Genomic DNA, 25,617 nt, shown 5'->3' with positions numbered 1-25,617 from the left:
ACCTTTCTACTCATGAATCACTGCTAACAGCAAACTTAACACACTTTAAAAAAAAAGCTCTGGTTTTCCAAATACTCACAAAGTGTGAAATAATATTTTTCTTTCGGTGAAAGTTTAATTAGAAAAATACATTATCCGAACGTAGCAGACCCATTTAAAATGAGTTTCTGTGATATTTTTATCTTAAAAAAACGGCGACTCTCACGTGTTGACTTAAGTCAACTCAATAGCTGAACAGCAACATCGTACTGCTGCATTCTCATGTGGCTTAGATTAATGATTTTACGATGAAACTACAAATGTCGATGGTGACTTGGCCAATTATGCTTTTCTTCCATCAATCAATGACATTTTTAAGTTGACATATTTATCCAGTCCAAAGGAGGTGTAATGAACTGACAAATGTGTGTAAAACAATAATTCACTGGGTAAGTCGTAATGAGAGCGGAGCGCATTGAAAGAAAAATAGCCCACGGCACCTACTTCCACAATGTCGACATTGTTCCCCGACTATGTGCCCATAGAAAGTGTGAAAATCCCCCTCGGTCCGCACGGAGCTCCATTCCTCACATTAACTGTCCGGATATTAAAAGGGATTTGCTTTTTAACGTATCTTTTATACGTAAGTTTATGCCTTGTAAATATTTAAATGAGTTCACATATTGAAACATTGCAAAGAATCTATATTTTAAACCAGTTAAAAAGAAAATCCAGTTTTAATGACACTAGTTATGATACATTACTGCAGATTTAATGGAGGACAACTTGAGATAAAGGAATAATTAAATGAATTCAACTAGCCTTACTTTTGTTAAAATAGTTTGATGAAAAGCTTGTTTTGCTGGTGGCCAACGAATAGAGAAAGTATATTATTCAGCTGTTAATGTGTTGCCTAAGCAATCTTGCTATACTCTGACTGGATGTAGCGCAAGAGCATTTCCCAGTAAACCCGGACAGCGACATCTTACTACCTATGCATTGTTTTTGCTACTTCGACCTCCCCAAACCTACATTTACCCGACCTTTCTTTCCTTTTCCTGTGACGCATCTGTAATTAGAAGCATGTTATTTCCATGCGTGGGACTTTGGCCTGCTTGTCTTTAATTAGCTGGACCACCGCTAGCCACCTCATGTCCTGGTCTGGATGAAGTCGAGGGATGTAAAAGGGTTATGGAAATGGTCGTAGGAACTCGAGCATTAATCCAATCTAACCGTGAGAAGAAAATATAGATTGCAATTTTATTCTGCCGTTCACTAAACTTTTCACTCCAAGGAAGCATTAACATTTGAAACCGGAATCTATGCAGGAGTTTGTTTTCTGTACAGCTCCAACTCGTACACCACGGTGGTACAAAAGGCGTAATGTATGAAACGAGGGCTACTGCCGTGCTTCTGCATGTAGGCGACGGGGGTTTGGCCTGAGGTTAAGACATTTCATTTTCACTGAGGACAAGAGAGTTTTCACCATTTCAAAACTAGAGGAACAGCCTATCGATCCAACACGTCAATGCTGTTCCATTTCATTAAGTACACTTTCACCAGAGAGACGGAGAGCGAAAAAAGACAATAAGAGAAGTAGATATATTGATGGGTGTATCGGCAGGTGTGGCTAATCTTGCTCTCTTGTTCTGGGGGAAATCAAGGAATGATTGAAAAGGGTAGCCATGTGATGATGGAGTATCTGTCTTTGGGGATGGGGGTCGGCAGAGGAATGAAATTGCCTTGTCTCTTTATATCTTTCCAGCATTTACTGCTGGAAGTGACATTAATATGACTGACTCACCGCGCAGGATCCCCTCCTCCTCCCTCTTACACCTTCTTCAGCACAACACCCCCTTTCCCTCATCCTCCCCAGACCCAACACCCAACTTCCAAACCGTTCTGCATCAGTGGCAATCTGCACTCCTCACTATTCACTGTCCTTCCATCCAATTCCCAAACAACAATGCACTAAGTCTCCACCCTACTTCCGCTCTTCTCTCACCTGACTCCCTACATTCCCATTAGTTTGGCGCTAAATGGCCCCTGTGTTCCTCTGGTTCTCAGGAGGGTTGCGGGTGAACCAGGCCCCCAGTTCCTCTCAATGGTTTCTTTCTAAAAGTTCACAAACTGTGACCGGTTGCTTTATATTCCAACCGTGTTAATAAGACGTAAGAGGACCACAGGAGACCCACGGATATTCCATAAGTTCACATGTAGTGCTGCATGTCTTCAAACATGACGGAAGACAGGCCTCCTGAGAAATGGCACTTGTGTGGGGCAATTGAAATCGATTGCTGTTGAGATCCCATGTGCGCAACTCTCCAGCTGTTATGGATTTTTGGGTTTCTTTTTATTAGAAATCAATCAGCTAATTGAGAGAGAATAGTTGAAAGTGATGATTGCGTAGCACTAAAGCTGAGAGTTGTTATTGCAATGCGGCTGAGCTGAATTGCATTGGATTCAACAGTTACAATGACCCAACATGGAAATGACTTGAGAATAGGTATCCGGGGGCTGCAAAGGCAATGATAGGCAGACTAAACGGTGTAAAACTGAGGCTCGTCACAGTGTACCATCTTACCGTGGACAGTGAGCGTGGCCGACGCCTCCGCCTTGCCCACCATGTTCTCTACCACGCAGGTGTAGGAGCCTACGTCAGCTGAGGTCAGACGACGAATTTTCAGGGTGTGGTCCTCACGAATCTCGTATCTAAATTAAAGAGGTATCAATGTATTTTATGTTGTTACATACATCAAATTTAATTAAAAAATTAAAAACACTGACAAAAGAAAAAAACAGCAGTGGAACTAACAGAGAGAGCATGATGTTGCAGGAGAAAGGGTTTTTTTGATGAAAGGCGACCTGTGGGTGATTCCTACCTTCCTTTGGGCAGGTCACCATCGTCTTTCCTCCAGCGCACGGTGGGAACTGGGTCACCTCGGGCCTCGCACCTGAACTCTACACTTTGGTCCACTAACACCACCTGGCTGCCTGGGCGACGAACGAAGTTAGGGCGCTCTGCAAAGATGGAAACAGCACACACATGAATGATCCCAGCATGGAACGGTAGTAGTGGAGTAGTGATTTTGATTAACTGAAAGTCATTAAATTAAAAAACTGAATTAAATCCAGTGCAAAAAGCCATCTGGACGTTTTAGCTCTCGCTCCTGTGTTCTGAAATCAAAGCACTGGCATAATGTAAGCTAATCAAGTTACATTTTTTACAGAAAAAAAGACAAGGTAATAGCCAATTCATGGGTAAGGACAAAAATACATTCTATATTAGATTGTCTAGACAGAAGTCCAAGTACAAAGTTCAGGAAACAGGTTACTGATTGGTGGTAACTGGTGGTACGGTACATGCTTTAGATCAGGGATTTAACTTATTTTCCTGAAAATTGGCCGGTTTCTCTCCTAAGTAAGTGCGCTCGTCTCTCTTGACATATTTCCTTCCTATTTCCTGTCTAACATGAAAACGGTTCGTGAGGCCAAAAAGGTTGGAGACCACTGGTTTGGATCACACATGACAAGACACTAAACGAATGGAAGACTTGACGCTAAACAAGACCTGACACAGAAAGTGTAACCTCTTGTGTCATGTTGTTAACCTTAATCACCCTCGAGTCCAGCTCCGATGCTCTCAGGACACCAAATCAGCACAAGGTCGCCCATGTTTATTTTATTCATTCTAAAAGGCTAAATGCTAATCCTCCTATTTACTCACACATTCCATCAGACTCGGTCACAAAAGCGAACAATGGTGGTTTATGATTAACCAGAGTTTCTAGGTAACGATGCTGATTGAGATGAACAAACACCAAAGCTCGGTTCTTTAAGATCTAATGGTATTATCCTGGTACTGTTATTTATCTTTATAGAAACAGCTTTGTTGTTTATTCAGACCCGACTATAAGAGGTCACCGAGGAAAAGAAATGAAACAACGCTGGTGATAAGATCAGAAGTCTGGACATGCTCTCTGCGCGGGACACAGGAGAGTATCAGGGTCAAAGGTCATTCATAATGAAATAGGGTGCAGCTGGTCATAGCAGAAAAGCTGCTCGGGCCAGCGTGGGATTCATAGTTAAGTGTGAGATTGCAGGTCATCTCACACTCTATCTTACAAAGGTCAGTGACACCATTTAGTTCCCTGGGAGATTGACAATCACAGTTTAGCATCTGGATTGTGTTTCTCACTGCAGACAACCAGAAAAAGGCCAGACAACGCGTGCAGATGTGTGTGTTTGTGTGAATGTTTGTCATTTGTTTGTGGACAGAGAGTTAAGAAGACAGCAAATAGAGAGAGAGAGAGAGAGAAAAAAAAAAAGATTATTCACCAAGCACTGTAAGTTCAGCTATTTCACTTTCACGTTCCCCGACCATGTTCGTGCCAACGCACACATACTTTCCAGCATCACTCTTCCGGGCGTTTGTGATCATCAGCTTCCCGCCGCGTATCTGAGGGAATATAAGGGGAGGTGAGAGGCTTATCCTGGAGAGGGGGAAAAAAATGATATTAGAGTGTGAGAGACACTTGGGGCCTTTGGCTGACACAGACAAACATAAAACAGCAGAGCTCAAACATTACACAACATTTCCTGATTGCATTTAAGAATCGCTTTGAGCCCTTACTTTCCAAAAAAGCCATTACAGCACAATGATGAAATGTGCTCACAAACACATAATGGCTTGGTGCTAAAGAGGGTTTTTGCTCTGAGCTTATGGAGATAAAGATAAAGTGGACTACTCTCGGCGTTTTTTTTTCCGCTGTTTCCACTCAGCTTCCACTTGAACTGAAATCAGTCGGCCAGTCCTCAGGCTAGGCTGAGCCAAAGTATGCTTTCCCAATCCAACACAACCACGGCTCCCTGAGGGAACACCTGAGGCCCTGCAGGGCTGGGGGCAATTTTCCAATCGCCTCAAAGGGCTTCAGGACAGTTTTGCCTATTATCTTGGCGAAGGGTTTTAAAGAATAGGTTCTTGGATTTGTTTTTTCGGTGCGTGCAACTGGGAGCAATAGTGATACATACATTCAAGCACAGATGTACAGCACACATACACACCCAGTGCGTGTGTTTGTCCAGGTGAATGTCATGTGTATTATTTCCCAGGGCTTTGATTACATGCCAGAGGAGGTGCTTTGTTCTCAGGCAGTCAGAAAGGCAGCCCCATGCCCCAGATAGGCCCCTCAACCCTTCTCTCAGCTCACAGCCATGCCAGTCAATGCAGACCCAGACAATAGCGCGGTGCACCGGTGATCTCTTTGCCTTGATGGGAGCGTAAAGGTTTAAATGTGCGCATCAGCCCGCGAGACCAGGACCACCACCTGCAAGCATGTAATCGATACCCTCATTAGAGTCGCACTGACAGAGAGCATGACACATAATATGGCAAATGCGTGAGTACCCTGTTAAACGTAAGCCCTGCTACATGTGTGTTCACTTGAAAGCCGCAGTATGATCCGTCTCCGTAAATCCCCATCGCTGCACTTTCACATGCAGCCAAGTTTTCATCACTCGCATGTGGCGCCGGAACTTTGTGCGAATGGATTTTGGTTTCTGTAAAAGTCACCGGGCTCAGTCGAAGACTGTTGGAGGACAACTTTGCAACACGCCACATACCTCTGGCTTAGAGGCATTCCTCAGCCCTTCAGCCCTCTTTAATATTCATGGTAAAGCAGGGGGGGCAGAGGGACTCGGAAAAGCTGAGGAAGGTTGTCTTATTTAAGGCACCCCATGGTGCTGGAGGGGTTTGAAGTATCATTATGTTACGGTTTGTTTGAGGAACGGCTTAACAGCTAAAACACTGTGACACTCACAAAAGGCCCAAGGTCAGGCTACACCATGCAGCAGAGAAAGAGGGAGGGGGGGAGGGGGGGTGAACTGTTGGGTCCACAGAGCTTTTGACATGAGGATCCACTTAGGGCCCTTTCTACTCTCTTTCTATATCCGTACCTCTGTGTGTCTGTGGCAGTTTCCTTTACTCTCTACAGAAATACTTGGAGTGCCGGAGCAGCAGGGATTCCAAGAGCACGTAAATAAATGCAGCAGCGGCCCTCGTTTTTCTCTGCGTGCATATCCTCTCCACACATAACAGCGAAGCGCACACAAAGCCCCAACAACGTGGACATTATCCCTGCATTAGAGGGAGATGGCTCCATCCTGTTGCCTTTTGTCTCCTGTCATTTGGCCAAGCTGATAATGGACAAAAGCCACTAGTCAATTTGCATTCTGTTGGGATTCACACAGCAGTCATTTTTAAAGGCTGACAATTAGCCACAACTATCACACAAAGGGAGGAGGACAATGTGCCGCATTATGGTCGGTTATGACTCTTGCTTTTAACGGTCGAGGTTTGAATATTGACGTTTTTCCCGTTTCTGTTCATTTATCCTTCCCACGTTGTTCCTGAAAGACCTGTTTGACCAAAGTTGAGTGGGATGAAGCCAGCTGCTGCTCTTGGGACTGCTGTATTACAGGGTAATAGCCCTGCCTCACTCTTTATGGCTCTGTGGGAAACTTTGCAAAACCGCCCCACATGCAGTCCTAAATATATGTGAGATGACACACAGCATGTCGCCGTTTTTTTTTTTTTTTTTACACACAGCTGCTTACAATAGAAAGAAAACAGAAGGGTTCCTTCTGATGTGTCGGCCCCTCTCTGGAGTCGATTCTCCCTTTTATGCCGCAGCCACCAAAAGCCAAGCCAACCCGTCGCAGTCAAGTGCAGAACAGAGAGAAAATTGTTCGAGACCTTGCTCTGATCACCACTGATCACCAAGGAGACTGCACGTTTCAGCATGCTGCACGATGGGTGGGAGTAATGAAGTGAACCAAACAATGGGGGCCGGATGACGAGCTCAGCTGTTCATCACGTCATAAAGGCTCCGCCCACCGCTTAGCTCTCAAAAGTCCTTCAGTCACTGGCAGCAAAATGTTCTATACAATAAACAAACTACGCACATCGGCCCTTGATTGTCCTATTTCTGATGATGATTTCATCCGTTAACATGCGTGTCCGCAGGAGAGCGCCCAGACTATCGGTCACTGCAGTTGATTACAAATACTTACACGATAGCATTACATGGAATTTTACAATCACAGGAAGTTTACAGTGAGCAACACCAGCTGGTCGGCGGAGCTCTCTTAAGACTTATGCAGCCTACGTGGATACAACGCTGTGTCAGTTAGCCTGCATTTAAGCAGCAATATCATAATATCACCCACGAGTGCAAAAAATCACATTTGCAGCATAGACAAAGTCATCACGGCCGCCATGCAATGGGATAGGATGGATGTTTTCTCATGGGAATGAGGGATAAACGACAGAAACGTGTCTGTGTTTTACTTGTTGGGTAATAAATGCAGCAATGGGTGATGTGAGCGAGGCCCATAAAAGATACTGAGCAGAAGCAGAGCTGTTGTGCCGTGTTTAACAACATGAGGTAGTTTGCTATTAGGTGAAAATGATGTTTACCACTCGGCATTTTATCTGGCTCCTCGTTAAAATAAAACTAATAATTCCTCTTCACCTAATGGCAAACTACCTCAGGCTGTATAGTTTCATTTTTCCTAGAATCCGAACTGAACAGCAACATTAGGCACAAATAGGCAGTGTGAATGCAGTAAATACACAGTGCATGCATCATCTGAATGTGTTGGAAACAAGACAAACCGTGAATTTAAAGGGCACAGTTCATTATATGGCAGAGAGGTTCTGAGCTTGTGAGTAACTACTGACTTAACTAAGGGACATATATGATTGGATTCCCTTTAAACTAGATTATGCGCTTGTTTCTTTCAATTATGCTGCTCAGCGTGCAGACACGGACTCTAAATCTTCTGCCCTTGCAGCTTTGAAAAATCACAGAGGAAGAATACTAACGCTGTTTATAAGTTTAATTTTGCAATCAGGGCTTAGTGCATAAAACCTCAACTAGCCCTCGTCATGTTCAGCCCCCCAGCTAACAGCGATAAATCATTGTTTCAACACACCCGGTAATGAAAATGTGTGCAACTAGCCAAAATTTCAGCATTACGCAGCAGGGATACAGAGTAGAACGTTTTCATTGGTATCTGCCATTAATTATCCGGGAGGATCTGGTCCCCCGTGACTGCACTGTGAAGTTTACCATTGTTAGCACTTGAGGGTCAAACCATTTGACTGCTCAACTACTTTACAATGATCAGCCAGAACCTTAAAATCTTACAGGTCAGATGATGAAAATGGGTTCCAGAGCCACAGCGATCTACTCCCCCCCTCACTGTATGCTTGTGTGGCTCAGTCAGCACCGTTCAAATGTCATTTTTTTTCTTCCTAATCAAGGAAAACAACTACTCAGGATCCCGAATAGTGTTTGGCTAAGACAGTTGGTGAGCAAGCATGTTGATGCTGCAGTCCCCGGCTGTGCTGTCGTTCTAATTAAAGCTGAATAATTGGTGGTTTGGTTGCAAATCAAATATAAAGTAAAGAGTTGTTTGGATTGTGCAAGCACTGCTGCTACTCAAGTGAAACTTTCTTCTCTTTGATTGCAGTCAGCTCATGTCTCCCTCCTGATCCATACTTCTTCGTAGTTGATTTCATCGCCAGGTCAACCTTAATCAATGCACTGCTGCTGACTGAGGGAGCAAGACTGATCTGCCTCGGTCATTAGAGGTTGTAACCACTTAAATGGGGAGTCTTTGGGTTTTTGTAATTGCAAGATGTGAATAATGAGGCGAACAAATCAATATCTGAACAGCGTGGGATGGGTGATTTAACTTGAATCACTATCTCATACATTTAACATATCATGCTTGTATACGAACCAATCTTGGGGCATTAAAAAGCGTACGTGTCAGCAACGACAATGTTAGAGTGACTGCACTTTCTTACCGTGATTCTCTCATCTCGATCGTCAATATTTATTCCATCTTTTTTCCATGATATGGTGGGTTCCGGATGTCCACGCGGAGGCTGACACTCTAGCACCGCCGGCTCTCCTGCTGCCACAATCACATCTGCAGGGTTTTGTCTGAAGTCATCACGTAGAACTGTGAGAAAACAGAAAGAAGAGGAGAAGAACAAATTTACAAAGTGTTTTTATATTTATGTTTTTATTATATCCTCCTTCATGGAAAACAAGTTAAAGAAAATGTAGAACGAAACCCTTTATACCATAAGCTGTTCCTATAAACTGAAGGCAGCTCGTATAGCAGCAGCCCAGATGTTTTGAAACACATAATTAGTTCCGCACAGATGACCAAACGTTGGAATAATGAAGCACATTATTATCGCCATGAAAAAAGAAACAACCGCTCCAAAATGTGTTTACAGCATTTACCCCCCAAAAAGTTTGCACTGTGTGGTCTACTGCAATCTCTAGGCTTATGCCGTTGTTATTAGATTGCTCACATAGATCCTTACTGTCGATGCGCTTTACAAAAGCAACGATGAACACATATTCGTGCCCGTCAACATCTCTAACAGCAATGACCTTCCTCTTTGTTGATTGAACCTCACAGACTCACAGAATCATGCACACACACACACACACACACACACACACACACACACACACACACACACACACACACACACACACACACTTTGGTATAAAATGAGGAGCACCTCTCCATCATCAGCTCTTCATCTCTCTGTGACGGTTCCTATTTACATCCCCACGCTGATAGACGCATGCTATCTTCACATAGAAGTAACTGATCTAATCTACTACCCCTGCCTGGCTAAGGACTTTGGTATGATGTGATTCTCATTTGCATTGATTTTCTCTGCTGGAGGTGCTATAAAAAAAAAGATGACTCGGCCATGGATTTTAATCATTCCCCATAAGAGATCCACAAATTTCAAGTTTTCATTTGTTGATACAAATGTGAAACTGAATAGATTTGAAGGTTTAAAGAGATGAACTGAGCAATTCTTATTTTCATTTGGGGGCTTGATGAAAAACAAAACTAGCCTCACCTAAAATCATTAATCTTTCCCTGCCTGGCCTTTTCAGAATATCACGTCAATTATGTTACTAACCGTACGTTGTATCAAAGGAAATCAATACGTATCTATATTTTGAGGGGCAGAGGAAAACATATGTGTGGACTCCATACCTCTGGTGTTACAGATAGACTGGAGGTTTATTGGGAAGGTAGAAAGTAATGAAAAAGCCACAGGATCTCTTCCGCAGACAGTGAGCCAGTAATCATATTCCCAGCTTTGCTGCACAAATGAAAACTCATGGAAAGCAGGCCTGTAAATTTCAAGCTGAAATACAGGCCACACACAACGTATGCAAGGTCATGGCAGTGTGGGGATCGGTGTTCCTTTCTACATATGGGAGAGTCACGTGAACAGGCTCGTGTCCGTGTTTTGGGAATGAAGGCGAGTTTTTGTTCTACTGTCGAGTGATTGTCAGCTTATTTCTAAATTGACCTCATTCACAGATCAAAGTCAGGTTTACCCCAGAACCCATTTACCCACTAAAGGCCAACAGATTCCTGACTAAACCCCCTTAAGCACTTAATTGGACAGTGCCGGGCCCGGATACTGACTCGGTACTGGCTCGAGACAATTCTTTCAAACAGTTTGTATCAGAAACAATTCAAAAGGCTTCATCCAATATTTTGCCACTCATACCCTTATGAGGAGAGGGTACCGGTCAATTGCACAGATGATTAACAATTACGTTTGTCACCCACTAAATATTCTCTCACACTCACTAAGATCCGACTGAAACTCAGCAGTGCAGCTGCGAGTGCGTGAGCTAATTTGATATGGTTAAAAGCAGATACAGTCATCCAGGAATGCAAATGTAAACACCAAACATCCGATCACTTAGAGCACCAGCTCCATCTGAAGAAACATGGTCTCTATTTGTATCAGCAAGGTCAACAAGTTATTGAAATAGTCGGCCTTGAGTGTCAAAGTGAGTCAGAAATTGAAGACGACATACAGGCTCAAAAGTGAACTTTTTTTAACAGTTCAAACATCTCTTGATGTTTTGTTAAGTTAGTTTGAAGGTACACACAGACTACATCGTCTGTATATTTGGGCAGTAGCCTCTCAATCGGCAGTATATACACTTTTATTAGGTGCAGAGCAAAATGAAAGAATTCCCCTTTGTCCCAGAAGGCCAGCTTGTAATAAACGCCTGAGTGAGTAAGTTCAGTAACTTTAACTGTAACATTAAGTGCACACAGGGTTCTCTCAGTGGGTATCTGCCTCCCCTGCTGGCCTTACGGGAAGCCTTTCAGCTAACATGCAGATGCATTTGTCCCTCTGGAAGAATAAAAAGATGTGTGGCGAGGAAAATAAGTTTAAAAAAAGGGGATGCTGCATTGACTAGCTGGGGGCCAGAGGGATGGCTGGGATCAACCAGTGTTTACAGCAACAGCGCACTGCACTCCAGCCCTCCTTAAAAGCACAAGCTCCCTCACCTCGCTGCCCTCTCTCCTCCTCCACACCAACACCTCTTTGTCATAAACACAGCTGAGTGCGCTGCAGCAGACAGCCCCGAACATCTGCGTTGTGGAAAACAAAATCCTCTGGGATGCAGCGAAAACCGAGGCAGACAGACAGTCTGTCAGAGAGACAGATGGACACGGATCTGGACGAGTTACAAAGCCCCAGATCTTTCGCCAGAAGCCCAGTCAGATCCGGAGCTGCGCCTCTGCGAAACGGTTGCCTCTGCCACCCCCCCCCCTCCGGTCATGCATTCAGCATTCCTCCTTCCTGTGTAAATACTGCATAAGGCTCAGGCTAGCCTGCCTGCCTGCCTTCCCAAGCGTTCCTGTTCTAGGACCGAGAATTGGGTGAAAAAATGGGGTAGACAGTCTCTCACGCTGCATGCCGTCGGGAAAATGTGTGTGTGTGTGGTGTGGTCCGTGTCTGTGTTTGGGATAATGAGCCTACTCTGTCTCTCTAGTGAGCCTGCAGCTGTCCCCTAGCAGATAATATTTCCTGCACTATTAACAGGGGGCCCAAAGTCAATGTGTGCGGATGTGTGTTTGTGTGTACACAGAGAGATTTTCACTTTGTGGCTTAATATGTGGAAATGGGCCAGAGTCACAGGTCCCAGCATGAAGACGTCTCTTTGTCCGTCCTAGATTTGCTGAAATATGCTGATGATGGGATGAAACAGAGTGAATTTCCGGACCTGGACGGAAATAAATACGCTTTGTCAAGGTAAAGGGATCTATTCTGCAATGCACTTCCTCTTTTCAGTAGGCCAAGAACAAAACGTTTGCTATCTCATCCGGCGGACACGAATTGCTGCAAGACAAACAGCTGACAGTGCATAAAACAACCACATCTATCAAAGCACAGTTTGTACGGTTTGCACTGGCTTACATTTACCGGGCTCTGGCAAACCCAGTCCAACCACAATACACAGCAATCTTTGATAAATCATTTCCCAGGTCCACAGTAGCAAATTGGAGCTTTGCTGCGGCTAACGCAACTAGCTATCATCATTTCTTTCATCCAAACCCTGCGTTAAAGGTCAGCTGAGATGGCTGCCCCCAGCTCTGAAAACTCCCAGGTTCATCACCGCCACAAACTATCCTCTGTCCGCCCACATATATGTAGCCACGCACGCACACGCACACACACACACACACACACACACACACACACACACACACACACACACTTTTCCTCAGGAAATTGAAAACAGATGTTTAAATGTCAAATTAAAATGAGATTCCCGTGCTGCCCCTCCAACATTAATGAAAACTAGAAAATGCATTTCCTGCTGAAAATGCGTTGGAATGCAAAAAGCTGAAAGCTGAAATGAACTTTTTAAAATAGCTGAAAATACAGAAAGTTGAAGGGAATTTGAATACATTTGCTGAAATTATAGATATTAGAAAAGCTGAAATGAATTTGAAATTGCTGAAAATACAGAAATGGGAGAAGCTGAAAGGAATTTCAATAGATTTGCTGAAAAAGCAGAAATGAAAACAGCTGAAATAAATTTGAAATATTGCAAAAAAATACAGAAATGAATAGTGAAAAATTGCTGTTGATAGAGGCATAAGAATAGCTGAAATTATTTTAAAGAACTGCTGAAAATACAGGAAGTGGGGAAGCTGAATTTCAATAGATTTTCTAAAAACAGAATTTGCAGGAGCTTAAATTTGTTTAAAATTGTTTGTAGTAATATTAGTAGTAGTATTAGTTATAATTGTGGTATTAGTAGTACTAGCAGTAATAGTAGGTTTAGTATCAATAGCAGTAGAAACAGCTGTAATACTATTAGCCATAGTCGTATTTGTAATAACATTAGTAGTAGTTGTAGTATTAATAGCAGTAGAAATACTAGTAGTATGGTAGTAGAAGTATCAGTTGTAGTACTAGAAGTACGAGTAATATTCGTAGTGGGAGACAGAATGTTTGTTATTCAAACTAAGAAGTTTTTAATTAATAGGCCTCATCACAAACATTACAGTAAAAATTCCCTCCATGTGGCTTTTATTTTGAAATTATTGGATTGGGTGGGTTGGGGGGGTGTAGATAGAGGGAGGGAGGGTGAGAGGGTGAGGAAGGGAGGGGTGGTGAGGAAGAGATAGAGGGAGAGAGAGAGGAGGAGAAATAGACAGACATACTGACTGACTGAGTGATTAACAGTGAGAAGAGGTCAGGGTGGAGGGGGGAGGGGGGGCGAGTGTCTTTATCATATTGGTCTGTTGACAGAAAGCATAGCTGCGTCATGTGACTCCACTAATCAGGTCATAGAAGCAGCTGTGAGTCACAGACAGAGATACTGCAGCGTGTTTACGAGTAACCACGGCAACGGCGCACCTATTGCATTGGGTGGGGTGGGGGGGTGTAGATAGAGGGAGGGAGGGTGAGAGGGTGAGGAAGGGAATGGTGGTGAGGAAGAGAGGGAGAGGGGAGGAGAATTAGACAGACTGACTGACTGAGAGTGATTAACAGTAAGTAGAGGTCAGGGTGGAGGGGGGAGGGGGGGCGAGTGTCTTTATCATATTGGTCTGTTGACAGAAAGCATAGCTGCGTCATGTGACTCCACTAATCAGGTCATAGGAGCGAGCAGCTGTGAGCCACAGACAGAGATCCTGCAGCGTGTGAGTGCTCGTAACCACGACAACGACGCACCTGTGATCATTAACGAGCTGCTGCAAAAGACAGAGACATGGCAGCAAGTTACACAGAATCCACACCTCACACAAATGAGAACCAGCGCAAAACTATAACAGCTATCTAAAAAATACGGCGTTTGTATGAGACCCAAGACTCTACCGAACGCGTGGATGTGTTTTTATGTCTGTCCGGTAATAAATACGGCTCCTATGGCCGTTTACAAAACGTGTACCTTGTGGATTTTTGTGAGAAATATGTCGGCAGATTTGTATTGGAGCCTATGGGGCTTTTGCCAGAGGTTGTGTCACTCAAACACTCCTTGCGCCAAAACTAAAAAACTCTGGGATTCCATGAACACATTAATCCAATCAGCACAACCATACCCTCATTAATCTGAAGAAATGAAGCCTCTAGAGTGTATACTTTGGCTGCAAGGACAGAAGTTCCATACTTTTTTAACCAGATTTCTGCGCTGCTCCACACTCTAGCCTCGAGGTCCCGCCTCTAGCAGACGCAATACACACTCATGTAAAAGTCAGAAACGGAGCGAAGAACTAGTGAAACATAATCAGTGATTATGAAAAAAGTACAATAGATATCAAGAAGCAGTTTTTTTCATAAAATAGTTAAGACTTGTGTCAACATTTAAAAGTTTAAATGGTGTCTGTAGCTGAAAGATTTGCAAAGCTGAAAAATCTGAAAGTTGAAGAAGTTTAGGAGGATTTGAAAGCAAACTCCATTTGAAAACCATGTTAAAATATTAATGATTATTGATTTATATAAATTCAAGCATAAGAGGTAGAAAGCTGAAAAGTCATAGCCCTCAAGCCAGAAAGGAGCTGAACATTTTAATATTTGAAGGATTTTAATAGCTGAAAATGTGAAGGAGTTGAAAGGGGGCGCGGAAGAAATAGAAGAAACATAATAACTAGAAAATGCATTTCCTGCTGAAAATGCGTTGGAATGCAAAAAGCTGAAAGCTGAAATGAACTTTTTAAAATAGCTGAAAATACAGAAAGTTGAAGGGAATTTGAATACATTTGCTGAAATTATAGATATTAGAAAAGCTGAAATGAATTTGAAATTGCTGAAAATACAGAAATGGGAGAAGCTGAAAGGAATTTCAATAGATTTGCTGAAAAAGCAGAAATGAAAACAGCTGAAATAAATTTGAAATATTGCAAAAAAATACAGAAATGAATAGTGAAAAATTGCTGTTGATAGAGGCATAAGAATAGCTGAAATTATTTTAAAGAACTGCTGAAAATACAGGAAGTGGGGAAGCTGAATTTCAATAGATTTTCTAAAAACAGAAGTTGCAGGAGCTTAAATTTGTTTAAAATTGTTTGTAGTAATATTAGTAGTAGTATTAGTTATAATTGTGGTATTAGTAGTACTAGCAGTAATAGTAGGTTTAGTATCAATAGCAGTAGAAACAGCTGTAATACTATTAGCCATAGTCGTATTTGTAATAACATTAGTAGTAGTTGTAGTATTAATAGCAGTAGAAATACTAGTAGTATGGTAGTAGAAGTATCAGTTGTAGTACTAGAAGTACGAGTAATATTCGTAGTGGGAGACAGAATGTTTGTTATTCAAACTAAGAAGTTTTTAATTAATAGGCCTCATCACAAACATTACAGTAAAAATTCCCTCCATGTGGCTTTTATTTTGAAATTATTGGATTGGGTGGGTTGGGGGGGTGTAGATAGAGGGAGGGAGGGTGAGAGGGTGAGGAAGGGAGGGGTGGTGAGGAAGAGATAGAGGGAGAGAGAGAGGAGGAGAAATAGACAGACATACTGACTGACTGAGTGATTAACAGTGAGTAGAGGTCAGGGTGGAGGGGGGAGGGGGGGCGAGTGTCTTTATCATATTGGTCTGTTGACAGAAAGCATAGCTGCGTCATGTGACTCCACTAATCAGGTCATTGGAGCAGCTGTGAGTCACACACAGAGATACTGCAGCGTGTTTACGAGTAACCACGGCAACGGCGCACGTATTGCATTGGGTGGGGTGGGGGGGTGTAGATAGAGGGAGGGAGGGTGAGAGGGTGAGGAAGGGAATGGTGGTGAGGAAGAGAGGGAGAGGGGAGGAGAATTAGACTGACTGAGAGTGATTAACAGTAAGTAGAGGTCAGGGGGGAGGGGGGAGGGGGGGCGAGTGTCTTTATCATATTGGTCTGTTGACAGAAAGCATAGCTGCGTCATGTGACTCCACTAATCACGTCATTGGAGCAGCTGTGAGTCACACACAGAGATACTGCAGCGTGTTTACGAGTAACCACGGCAACGGCGCACCTATTGGATTGGGTGGGGTGGGGGGGTGTAGATAGAGGGAGGGAGGGTGAGAGGGTGAGGAAGGGAATGGTGGTGAGGAAGAGAGGGAGAGGGGAGGAGAATTAGACTGACTGACTGACTGAGAGTGATTAACAGTAAGTAGAGGTCAGGGTGGAGGGGGGAGGGGGGGCCAGTGTCTTTATTATATTGGTCTGTTGACAGAAAGCATAGCTGCGTCATGTGACTCCACTAATCAGGTCATAGGAGCAGCTGTGAGCCACAGACAGATCCTGCAGCGTGTGAGTGCTCGTAACCACGACAACGGCGCACCTGTGATCATTAACGGCTGCAAAATGCAGAGACATGGCAGCGAGTTACACAGAATCCACACCTCACACAAATGAGAACCAGCGCAAAACTATAACAGCTATCTAAAAAATACGGCGTTTGTATGAGACCCAAGACTCTACCGAACGCGTGGATGTGCTTTTTATGTCTGTCCGGTAATAAATACGGCTCCTATGGCCGTTTACAAAACGTGTACCTTGTGGATTTTTGTGAGAAATATGTCGGCAGATTTGTATTGGAGCCTATGGGGCTTTTGGCAGAGGTTGTGTCACTCAAACACTCCTTGCGCCAAAACTAAAAAACTCTGGGATTCCATGAACACATTAATCCAATCAGCACAACCATACCCTCATTAATCTGAAGAAATGAAGCCTCTAGAGTGTATACTTTGGCTGCAAGGACAGAAGTTCCATATTTTTTTAACCAGATTCCTGCGCTGCCCCACACTCTAGCCTCGAGCTCTCCACTCTAGCAGACGCAATACACACTCATGTAAAAGTCAGAAACGGAGCGAAGAACTAGTGAAACATAATCAGTGATTATGAAAAAAGTACAATAGATATCAAGAAGCAGTTTTTTTCATAAAATAGTTGAGACTTGTGTGAACATTTGAGAGTTGAAATGGTGTCTGTAGCTGAAAGATTTGCGAAGCTGAAAAATCTGAAAGTTGAAGAAGTTGAAGAGGATTTGAAAAGCAAACTCCATTTGAAAACCATGTTAAAATATTAACGATTATTGATTTATATAAATTCAAGCATAAGAGGTAGAAAGCTGAAAAGTCATAGCCCTCAAGCCAGAAAGAAGCTGAACATTTTAATATTTGAAGGATTTTAATAGCTGAAAGTGTGAAGGAGTTGAAAGGTGGCGCGGAAGAAATAGAAGTTGAAGATGAAGAAACTAGAAAAAGCATTTCCTGCTGAAAATGCGTTGGAATGCAAAAAGCTGAAAGCTGCACTGAATATTTAAAAATAGCTGAAAATACAGAAAGTTGAAGGGAATTTGAATACATTTGGTGAAAAGATTAGAAAAGCTGAAATGAATTTGAAATTGCTGAAAATACAGAAATGGGAGAAGCTGAAAGGAATTTGAATAGATTTGCTGAAAAAGCAGAAATGAAAACAGCTGAAATAAATGTGAAATATTGCAAAACAGAAGTTGCAGGAGCTTAAATGAATTTTAAAAAGTACAGAAATAACAAAAGCTGAGATGAATAAAAAGAGGTTTAAAATTGTTTGTAGTAATGTTAGTTGTAATTTGGGTATCAGTACTAGCAGTAGAAGTCGGTTTAGTATCAATAGCAGTAGAAACAGCTGGAATACTGATACTATTAGCCATAGTAGTATTTTTAATAACATTAGTAGTAGTTGTATTAATAGCAGTAGAAATACTAGTAGTATGGTAGTAGAAGTATCAGTTGTAGTTCTACTGAGGTACTAGTAATATTCGTAGTGGTTATAGTAGTATTTGAAAGAGCAATGCGTATTTCAACGAAACCGCTTCATGGTTAAGGTACAGATAATCATTGAGGCTTTTAGTTTGTAATGATGGAATTGGGTGAGGGGGGGTTGGGAGACAGAATGTTTGTTATTCAAACTAAGAAGTTTTTAATTAATAGGCCTCATCACTAACATTACAGTAAAAATTCCCTCCATGGGGCTTTTATTTTGAAATTATTGGATTGGGTGGGGTGGGGGGGTGTAGATAGAGGGAGGGAGGGTGAGGAAGGGAGGGGTGGTGAGGAAGAGATAGAGGGAGAGAGAGAGAGGAGAAATAGACAGACATACTGACTGACTGAGTGATTAACAGTGAGAAGAGGTCAGGGTGGAGGGGGGAGGGGGGGCGAGTGTCTTTATTATATTGGTCTGTTGACAGAAAGCATAGCTGCGTCATGTGACTCCACTAATCAGGTCATAGGAGCAGCTGTGAGCCACAGACAGATCCTGCAGCGTGTGAGTGCTCGTAACCACGACAACACCGCACCTGTGCGGCTGCAAAAGGGGAGACACAGGACAGCGAGTTACACAGAATCCACACCTCAAACAAATGAGAACCAGCGCAAGACTATAACAGCTATCTAAAAAATACGGCGTTTGTATGAGACCCAAGACTCTACCGAACGCGTGGATGTGTTTTTATGTCTGTCCGGTAATGAATACGGCTCCTATGGCCGTTGACAGAACGTGTACCTTGTGGATTTTTGTGAGAAATATGTCGGCAGATTTGTATTGGAGCCTATGGGGCTTTTGGCAGAGGTTGTGTCACTCAAACACTCCTTGCGCCAAAACTAAAAAACTCTGGGATTCCATGAACACATTAATCCAATCAGCACAACCATACCCTCATTAATCTGAAGAAATGAAGCCTCTAGAGTGTATACTTTGGCTGCAAGGACAGAAGTTCCATATTTTTTTAACCAGATTCCTGCGATGCCCCACACTCTAGCCTCGAGCTCTCCACTCTAGCAGACGCAATACACACTCATGTAAAAGCCAGAAACGGAGCGAAGAACTAGTGAAACATAATCAGTGATTATGAAAAAAGTACAAAAGATATCCACAAGCAGTTTTTTTCATAAAATAGTTGAGACCTATGTCAACATTTGAAAGTTTAAATGGTGTCTGTAGCTGAAAGATTGGCGAAGCTGAAGAATCTGAAAGTTGAAGAAGTTTAAGAGGATTTGAAAAACGATCTCCATTGGAAAACCATGTTAAAATATTAATGATTATAGATTTATATAAATTCAAGCTTAAGAGCTAAAAAGCTGAAAAGTCATAGCACCCCTCTCCTGAAGGAGCTGAATAATTTAATATTTGAATGGTTTTAATAGCTGAAAGTGTGAAGGAGTTGAAAGGCGGCGCGGAAGAAATAGAAGAAACATAATAAGTCGGAATAAAGATTCGAAGAACAATACTTGGAATGCATCTCAATGCATTCCAACAACTAGAAAAAGCATTTCCTGCTGAAAATGCGTTGGAATGCAAAAAGCTGAAAGCTGCACTGAATATTTAAAAATAGCTGAAAATACAGAAAGTTGAAGGGAATTTGAATACATTTGCTGAATATTTAAAAATAGCTGAAAATACAGAAAGTTGAAGGGAATTTGAATACATTTGCTGAAATAAAAGATATTAGAAAAGCTGAAATTAATTTGAAATAGCTGAAAATACAGAAATGGGAGAAGCTGAAAGGAATTTGAATAGATTTGCTGAAAAAGCAGAAATGAAAACAGCTGAAATAAATGTGAAATATTGCAAAACAGAAGTTGCAGGAGCTTAAATGAATTTTAAAAAGTACAGAAATAACAAAAGCTGAGATGAATAAAAAGAGGTTTAAAATTGTTTGTAGTAATGTTAGTTGTAATTTGGGTATCAGTACTAGCAGTAGAAGTCGGTTTAGTATCAATAGCAGTAGAAACAGCTGGAATACTGATACTATTAGCCATAGTAGTATTTTTAATAACATTAGTAGTAGTTGTATTAATAGCAGTAGAATTACTAGTAGTATGGTAGTAGAAGTATCAGTTGTAGTTCTACTGAGGTACTAGTAATATTCGTAGTGGTTATAGTAGTATTTGAAAGAGCAATGCGTATTTCAACGAAACCGCTTCATGGTTAAGGTACAGATAATCATTGAGGCTTTTAGTTTGTAATGATGGAATTGGGTGAGGGGGGGTTGGGAGACAGAATGTTTGTTATTCAAACTAAGAAGTTTTTAATTAATAGGCCTCATCACTAACATTACAGTAAAAATTCCCTCCATGGGGCTTTTATTTTGAAATTATTGGATTGGGTGGGGTGGGGGGGTGTAGATAGAGGGAGGGAGGGTGAGAGGGTGAGGAAGGGAGGGGTGGTGAGGAAGAGATAGAGGGAGAGAGAGAGAGGAGAAATAGACAGACATACTGACTGAGAGTGATTAACAGTGAGCAGAGGTCAGGGTGGAGGGGGGAGGGGGGGCGAGTGTCTTTATCATATTGGTCTGTTGACAGAAAGCATAGCTGCGTCATGTGACTCCACTAATCACGTCATTGGAGCAGCTGTGAGCCACAGACAGATCCTGCAGCATGTGAGTGCTCGTAACCACGACAACGCCGCACCTGTGCGGCTGCAAGAGGGCAGACACAGAACAGCAAGTTACACAGAATCCACACCTCAAACAAATGAGAACCAGCGCAAAACTATAACAGCTATCTAAAAAATACGGCGTTTGTATGAGACCCAAGACTCTACCGAACGCGTGGATGTGCTTTTTTTGTCTGTCCGGTAATAAATACGGCTCCTATGGCCGTTTACAAAACGTGTACCTTGTGGATTTTTGTGAGAAATATGTCGGCAGATTTGTATTGGAGCCTATGGGGCTTTTGGCAGAGGTTGTGTCACTCAAACACTCCTTGCGCCAAAACTAAAAAACTCTGGGATTCCATGAACACATTAATCCAATCAGCACAACCATACCCTCATTAATCTGAAGAAATGAAGCCTCTAGAGTGTATACTTTGGCTGCAAGGACAGAAGTTCCATACTTTTTTAACCAGATTTCTGCGCTGCTTCAGCCTCTAGCCCGCGAGCTCTCCACTCTAGCAGACGCAATACACACTCATGTAAAAGTCAGAAACGGAGCGAAAAACTAGTGAAACATAATCAGTGATTATGAAAAAAGTACAATAGATATCAAGAAGCAGTTTTTTTCATAAAATAGTTGAGACTTGTGTGAACATTTGAGAGTTGAAATGGTGTCTGTAGCTGAAAGATTCGCGAAGCTGAAAAATCTGAAAGTTGAAGAAGTTTAGGAGGATTTGAAAGCAAACTCCATTTGAAAACCATGTTAAAATATTAATGATTATTGATTTATATAAATTCAAGCATAAGAGGTAGAAAGCTGAAAAGTCATAGCCCTCAAGCCAGAAAGGAGCTGAACATTTTAATATTTGAACGGTTTAAATAGCTGAAAGTGTGAAGGAGTTGAAAGGTGCCGCGGAAGAAATAGAAGAAGAAGCTGAAGAATAAAGATTCGAAGAACAATACTTGGAATGCATCGTTAATGCATTCCAACAAATAGCTGAAAATACAGAAAGTTGAAGGGAATTTGAGTACATTTGCTGAATATTTGAAAATAGCTGAAAATACAGAAAGTTGAAGGGAATTTGAATACATTTGCTGAAATAAAAGATATTAGAAAAGCTGAAATTAATTTGAAATAGCTGAAAATACAGAAATGGGAGAAGCTGAAAGGAATTTCAATAGATTTGCTGAAAAAGCAGAAATGAAAACAGCTGAAATAAATGTGAAATATTGCAAAACAGAAGTTGCAGGAGCTTAAATGAATTTTAAAAAGTACAGAAATAACAAAAGCTGAGATGAATAAAAAGAGGTTTAAAATTGTTTGTAGTAATGTTAGTTGTAATTTGGGTATTAGTACTAGCAGTAGAAGTCGGTTTAGTATCAATAGCAGTAGAAACAGCTGGAATACTGATACTATTAGCCATAGTAGTATTTTTAATAACATTAGTAGTAGTTGTATTAATAGCAGTAGAAATACTAGTAGTATGGTAGTAGAAGTATCAGTTGTAGTTCTACTAGAAGTACTAGTAATATTCGTAGTGGTTATAGTAGTATTTGAAAGAGCAATGCGTATTTCAACGAAACCGCTTCATGGTTAAGGTACAGATAATCATTGAAGCTTTTAGTTTGTAATGATGGAATTGGGTGAGGGGGGTTGGGAAACAGAATGTTTGTTATTCAAACTAAGAAGTTTTTAATTGATAGGCCTCATCACAAACATTACAGTAAAAATTCCCTCCATGGGGCTTTTATTTTGAAATTATTGGATTGGGTGGGGTGGGGGGGTGTAGATAGAGGGAGGGAGGGTGAGAGGGTGAGGAAGGGAGGGGTGGTGAGGAAGAGATAGAGGGAGAGAGAGAGAGAGGAGAAATAGACAGACATACTGACTGAGAGTGATTAACAGTGAGCAGAGGTCAGGGTGGAGGGGGGAGGGGGGGCGAGTGTCTTTATCATATTGGTCTGTTGACAGAAAGCATAGCTGCGTCATGTGACTCCACTAACCACGTCATTGGAGCAGCTGTGAGTCACACACAGAGATACTGCAGCGTGTTTACGAGTAACCACGGCAACGGCGCACCTATTGCATTGGGTGGGGTGGGGGGGTGTAGATAGAGGGAGGGAGGGTGAGAGGGTGAGGAAGGGAATGGTGGTGAGGAAGAGAGGGAGAGGGGAGGAGAATTAGACTGACTGACTGACTGAGAGTGATTAACAGTAAGTAGAGGTCAGGGGGGAGGGGGGAGGGGGGGCTAGTGTCTTTATCATATTGGTCTGTTGACAGAAAGCATAGCTGCGTCATGTGACTCCACTAATCACGTCATTGGAGCAGCTGTGAGTCACACACAGAGATACTGCAGCGTGTTTACGAGTAACCACGGCAACGGCGCACCTATTGGATTGGGTGGGGTGGGGGGGTGTAGATAGAGGGAGGGAGGGTGAGAGGGTGAGGAAGGGAATGGTGGTGAGGAAGAGAGGGAGAGGGGAGGAGAATTAGACTGACTGACTGACTGAGAGTGATTAACAGTAAGTAGAGGTCAGGGTGGAGGGGGGAGGGGGGCTAGTGTCTTTATCATATTGGTCTGTTGACAGAAAGCATAGCTGCGTCATGTGACTCCACTAATCAGGTCACAAGGAGCAGCTGTGAGCCACAGACAGATCCTGCAGCGTGTGAGTGCTCGTAACCACGACAACGACGCACCTGTGCGGCTGCAAAAGTGCAGACACAGGACAGCGAGTTACACAGAATCCACACCTCAAACAAATGAGAACCAGCGCAAAACTATAACAGCTATCTAAAAAATACGGCGTTTGTATGAGACCCAAGACTCTACCGAACGCGTGGATGTGTTTTTATGTCTGTCCGGTAATAAATACGGCTCCTATGGCCGTTTACAGAACGTGTACCTTGTGGATTTTTGTGAGAAATATGTCGGCAGATTTGTATTGGAGCCTATGGGGCTTTTGCCAGAGGTTGTGTCACTCAAACACTCCTTGCGCCAAAACTAAAAAACTCTGGGATTCCATGAACACATTAATCCAATCAGCACAACCATACCCTCATTAATCTGAAGAAATGAAGCCTCTAGAGTGTATACTTTGGCTGCAAGGACAAAAGTTCCATACTTTTTTAACCAGATTTCTGCGCTGCTTCACACTCTAGCCCGCGAGGTCCCCCTCTAGCAGACGCAATACACACTCATGTAAAAGTCAGAAACGGAGCGAAAAACTAGTGAAACATAATCAGTGATTATGAAAAAAGTACAATAGATATCAAGAAGCAGTTTTTTTCATAAAATAGTTGAGACTTGTGTGAACATTTGAGAGTTGAAATGGTGTCTGTAGCTGAAAGATTGGCGGAGCTGAAATATCTGAAAGTTGAAGAAGTTGAAGAGGATTTGGAAAGCAAACTCCATTTGAAAACCATGTTAAAATATTAACGATTATTGATTTATATAAATTCAAGCATAAGAGGTAGAAAGCTGAAAAGTCATAGCCCTCAAGCCAGAAAGGAGCTGAACATTTTAATATTTGAACGGTTTTAATAGCTGAAAGTGTGAAGGAGTTGAAAGGTGGCGCGGAAGAAATAGAAGTTGAAGATGAAGAAATAAAGATTCGAAGAACAATACTTGGAATGCATCGTTAATGCATTCCAACAATAAAGATTCGAAGAACAATACTTGGAATGCATCGTTAATGCATTCCAACAATAAGTCGGAATAAAGATTCGAAGAACAATACTTGGAATGCATCTCAATGCATTCCAACAATGAAGGCTTAATGCCCCACACAAGTCTGGGTGGGAAGATCAGATGAGCTTTGTTCTGAGGAAATGAAACCAAGTACAACAAGCTTCCCTTCAAAACTTATGCTAAGGATACAAAAACAGACCCACCAGGGAATTACAGGTTTATCAGAAGGCAACCCGTGGTCCTTCCACAGCTTGGGTCTCGCCTTCGGCTCTGGCCTTTTCCTGGAAACCCCATCGACATGGCCGGCCCTTAATGGGACACGGAATGAATGATAACAGCACGGGAATAGAAAGAAGCTGCTCATAGTAATAAGAAAGACAATCTCTCTTTTTTTGTGTCTCCTTTGCTGGTTTTCTGAAGGTTGTTCTGCTTTTTCTAAACTGCTCAAATTAACTCGATTTGCTTTTCAAGTTTCCACAATGTCCGGCCTCAAACATCATCACATATTACCAGAGGACTTACGGCCAAGATTGATGGACAGTGAAAAAACACTAACCAAATATCAACTGGCTAACTCCAAGTGTTCATAGTTATATGAGTGACTGCTTAAAGGCTTAAAGCCTCAACTGCAGTGGAATTGCTCTTTCTCTCTTTCTTCATTTAGTGCCTCTGTGAAGGAGACAAATGAATAACAGCTACATTTAAATGAACACATGAGAGGGAATGGATCTTTCAATGCTAGTACACATGTAAAGAAGACTGATACACTGTTCACATATTAGAATCTAACCCAGTATGTCCTAATGTCACATTTATCTGTATTAAAATAAGGTTTTCATTGGCTGAGATCCCCTCCAGTGGATTTCTGCTTCCCGCACAACCTCCTTCACCTGTGTTGTTCATGCCATGAGCAACAATCCCCCTTGTTCACAGTGCAGCTGAACCCTCCCATATTCATGCTGCTCACTTTCCCTCCACATTTGTCCTATGGGACAAACACCTCTCATTCTCACCCCTCCACGTATCTCTCACTTTGTGTCTAAAATTCTCTCTCCCATCTCAGCATTTGCCCCCCTTATCTCACCCGCTCCGTCAGCTCACACGCACTCACACGCACTGAGCAGCTTACACACGGCTCACAGAGATGGTGTTGCAAAGGCTGTTGCAGGTAATTT

The 25,617-nt window shown here is 42.3% G+C and overlaps 1 protein-coding gene across 11 annotated transcripts in view; it reads right to left on the bottom strand.

Annotated features, from left to right (window-relative positions):
- The window catches only part of robo1 (roundabout, axon guidance receptor, homolog 1 (Drosophila)), a 209,171-nt gene that overhangs the window by 30,386 nt on the left and 153,168 nt on the right, over window positions 1-25,617 (bottom strand). For all 11 annotated transcript variants that reach the window (XM_040179226.2, XM_078098242.1, XM_040179254.2 and 8 more), the window contains 4 exons: window positions 8,855-9,012; window positions 4,318-4,438; window positions 2,862-3,000; window positions 2,564-2,691 (listed from right to left, as the gene is read on the bottom strand). In XM_040179226.2, the coding sequence (XP_040035160.2) occupies window positions 2,564-2,691; window positions 2,862-3,000; window positions 4,318-4,438; window positions 8,855-9,012 (546 nt within the window). The remainder of the gene's footprint in view (window positions 1-2,563; window positions 2,692-2,861; window positions 3,001-4,317; window positions 4,439-8,854; window positions 9,013-25,617) is intronic.

This window comes from Gasterosteus aculeatus, chromosome 1 (genome assembly GCF_964276395.1).
Source record: "Gasterosteus aculeatus chromosome 1, fGasAcu3.hap1.1, whole genome shotgun sequence".
NCBI classification, from domain to species: Eukaryota; Metazoa; Chordata; class Actinopteri; order Perciformes; family Gasterosteidae; genus Gasterosteus; species Gasterosteus aculeatus.
This window is presented reverse-complemented; position numbering and strand designations above follow the sequence as displayed.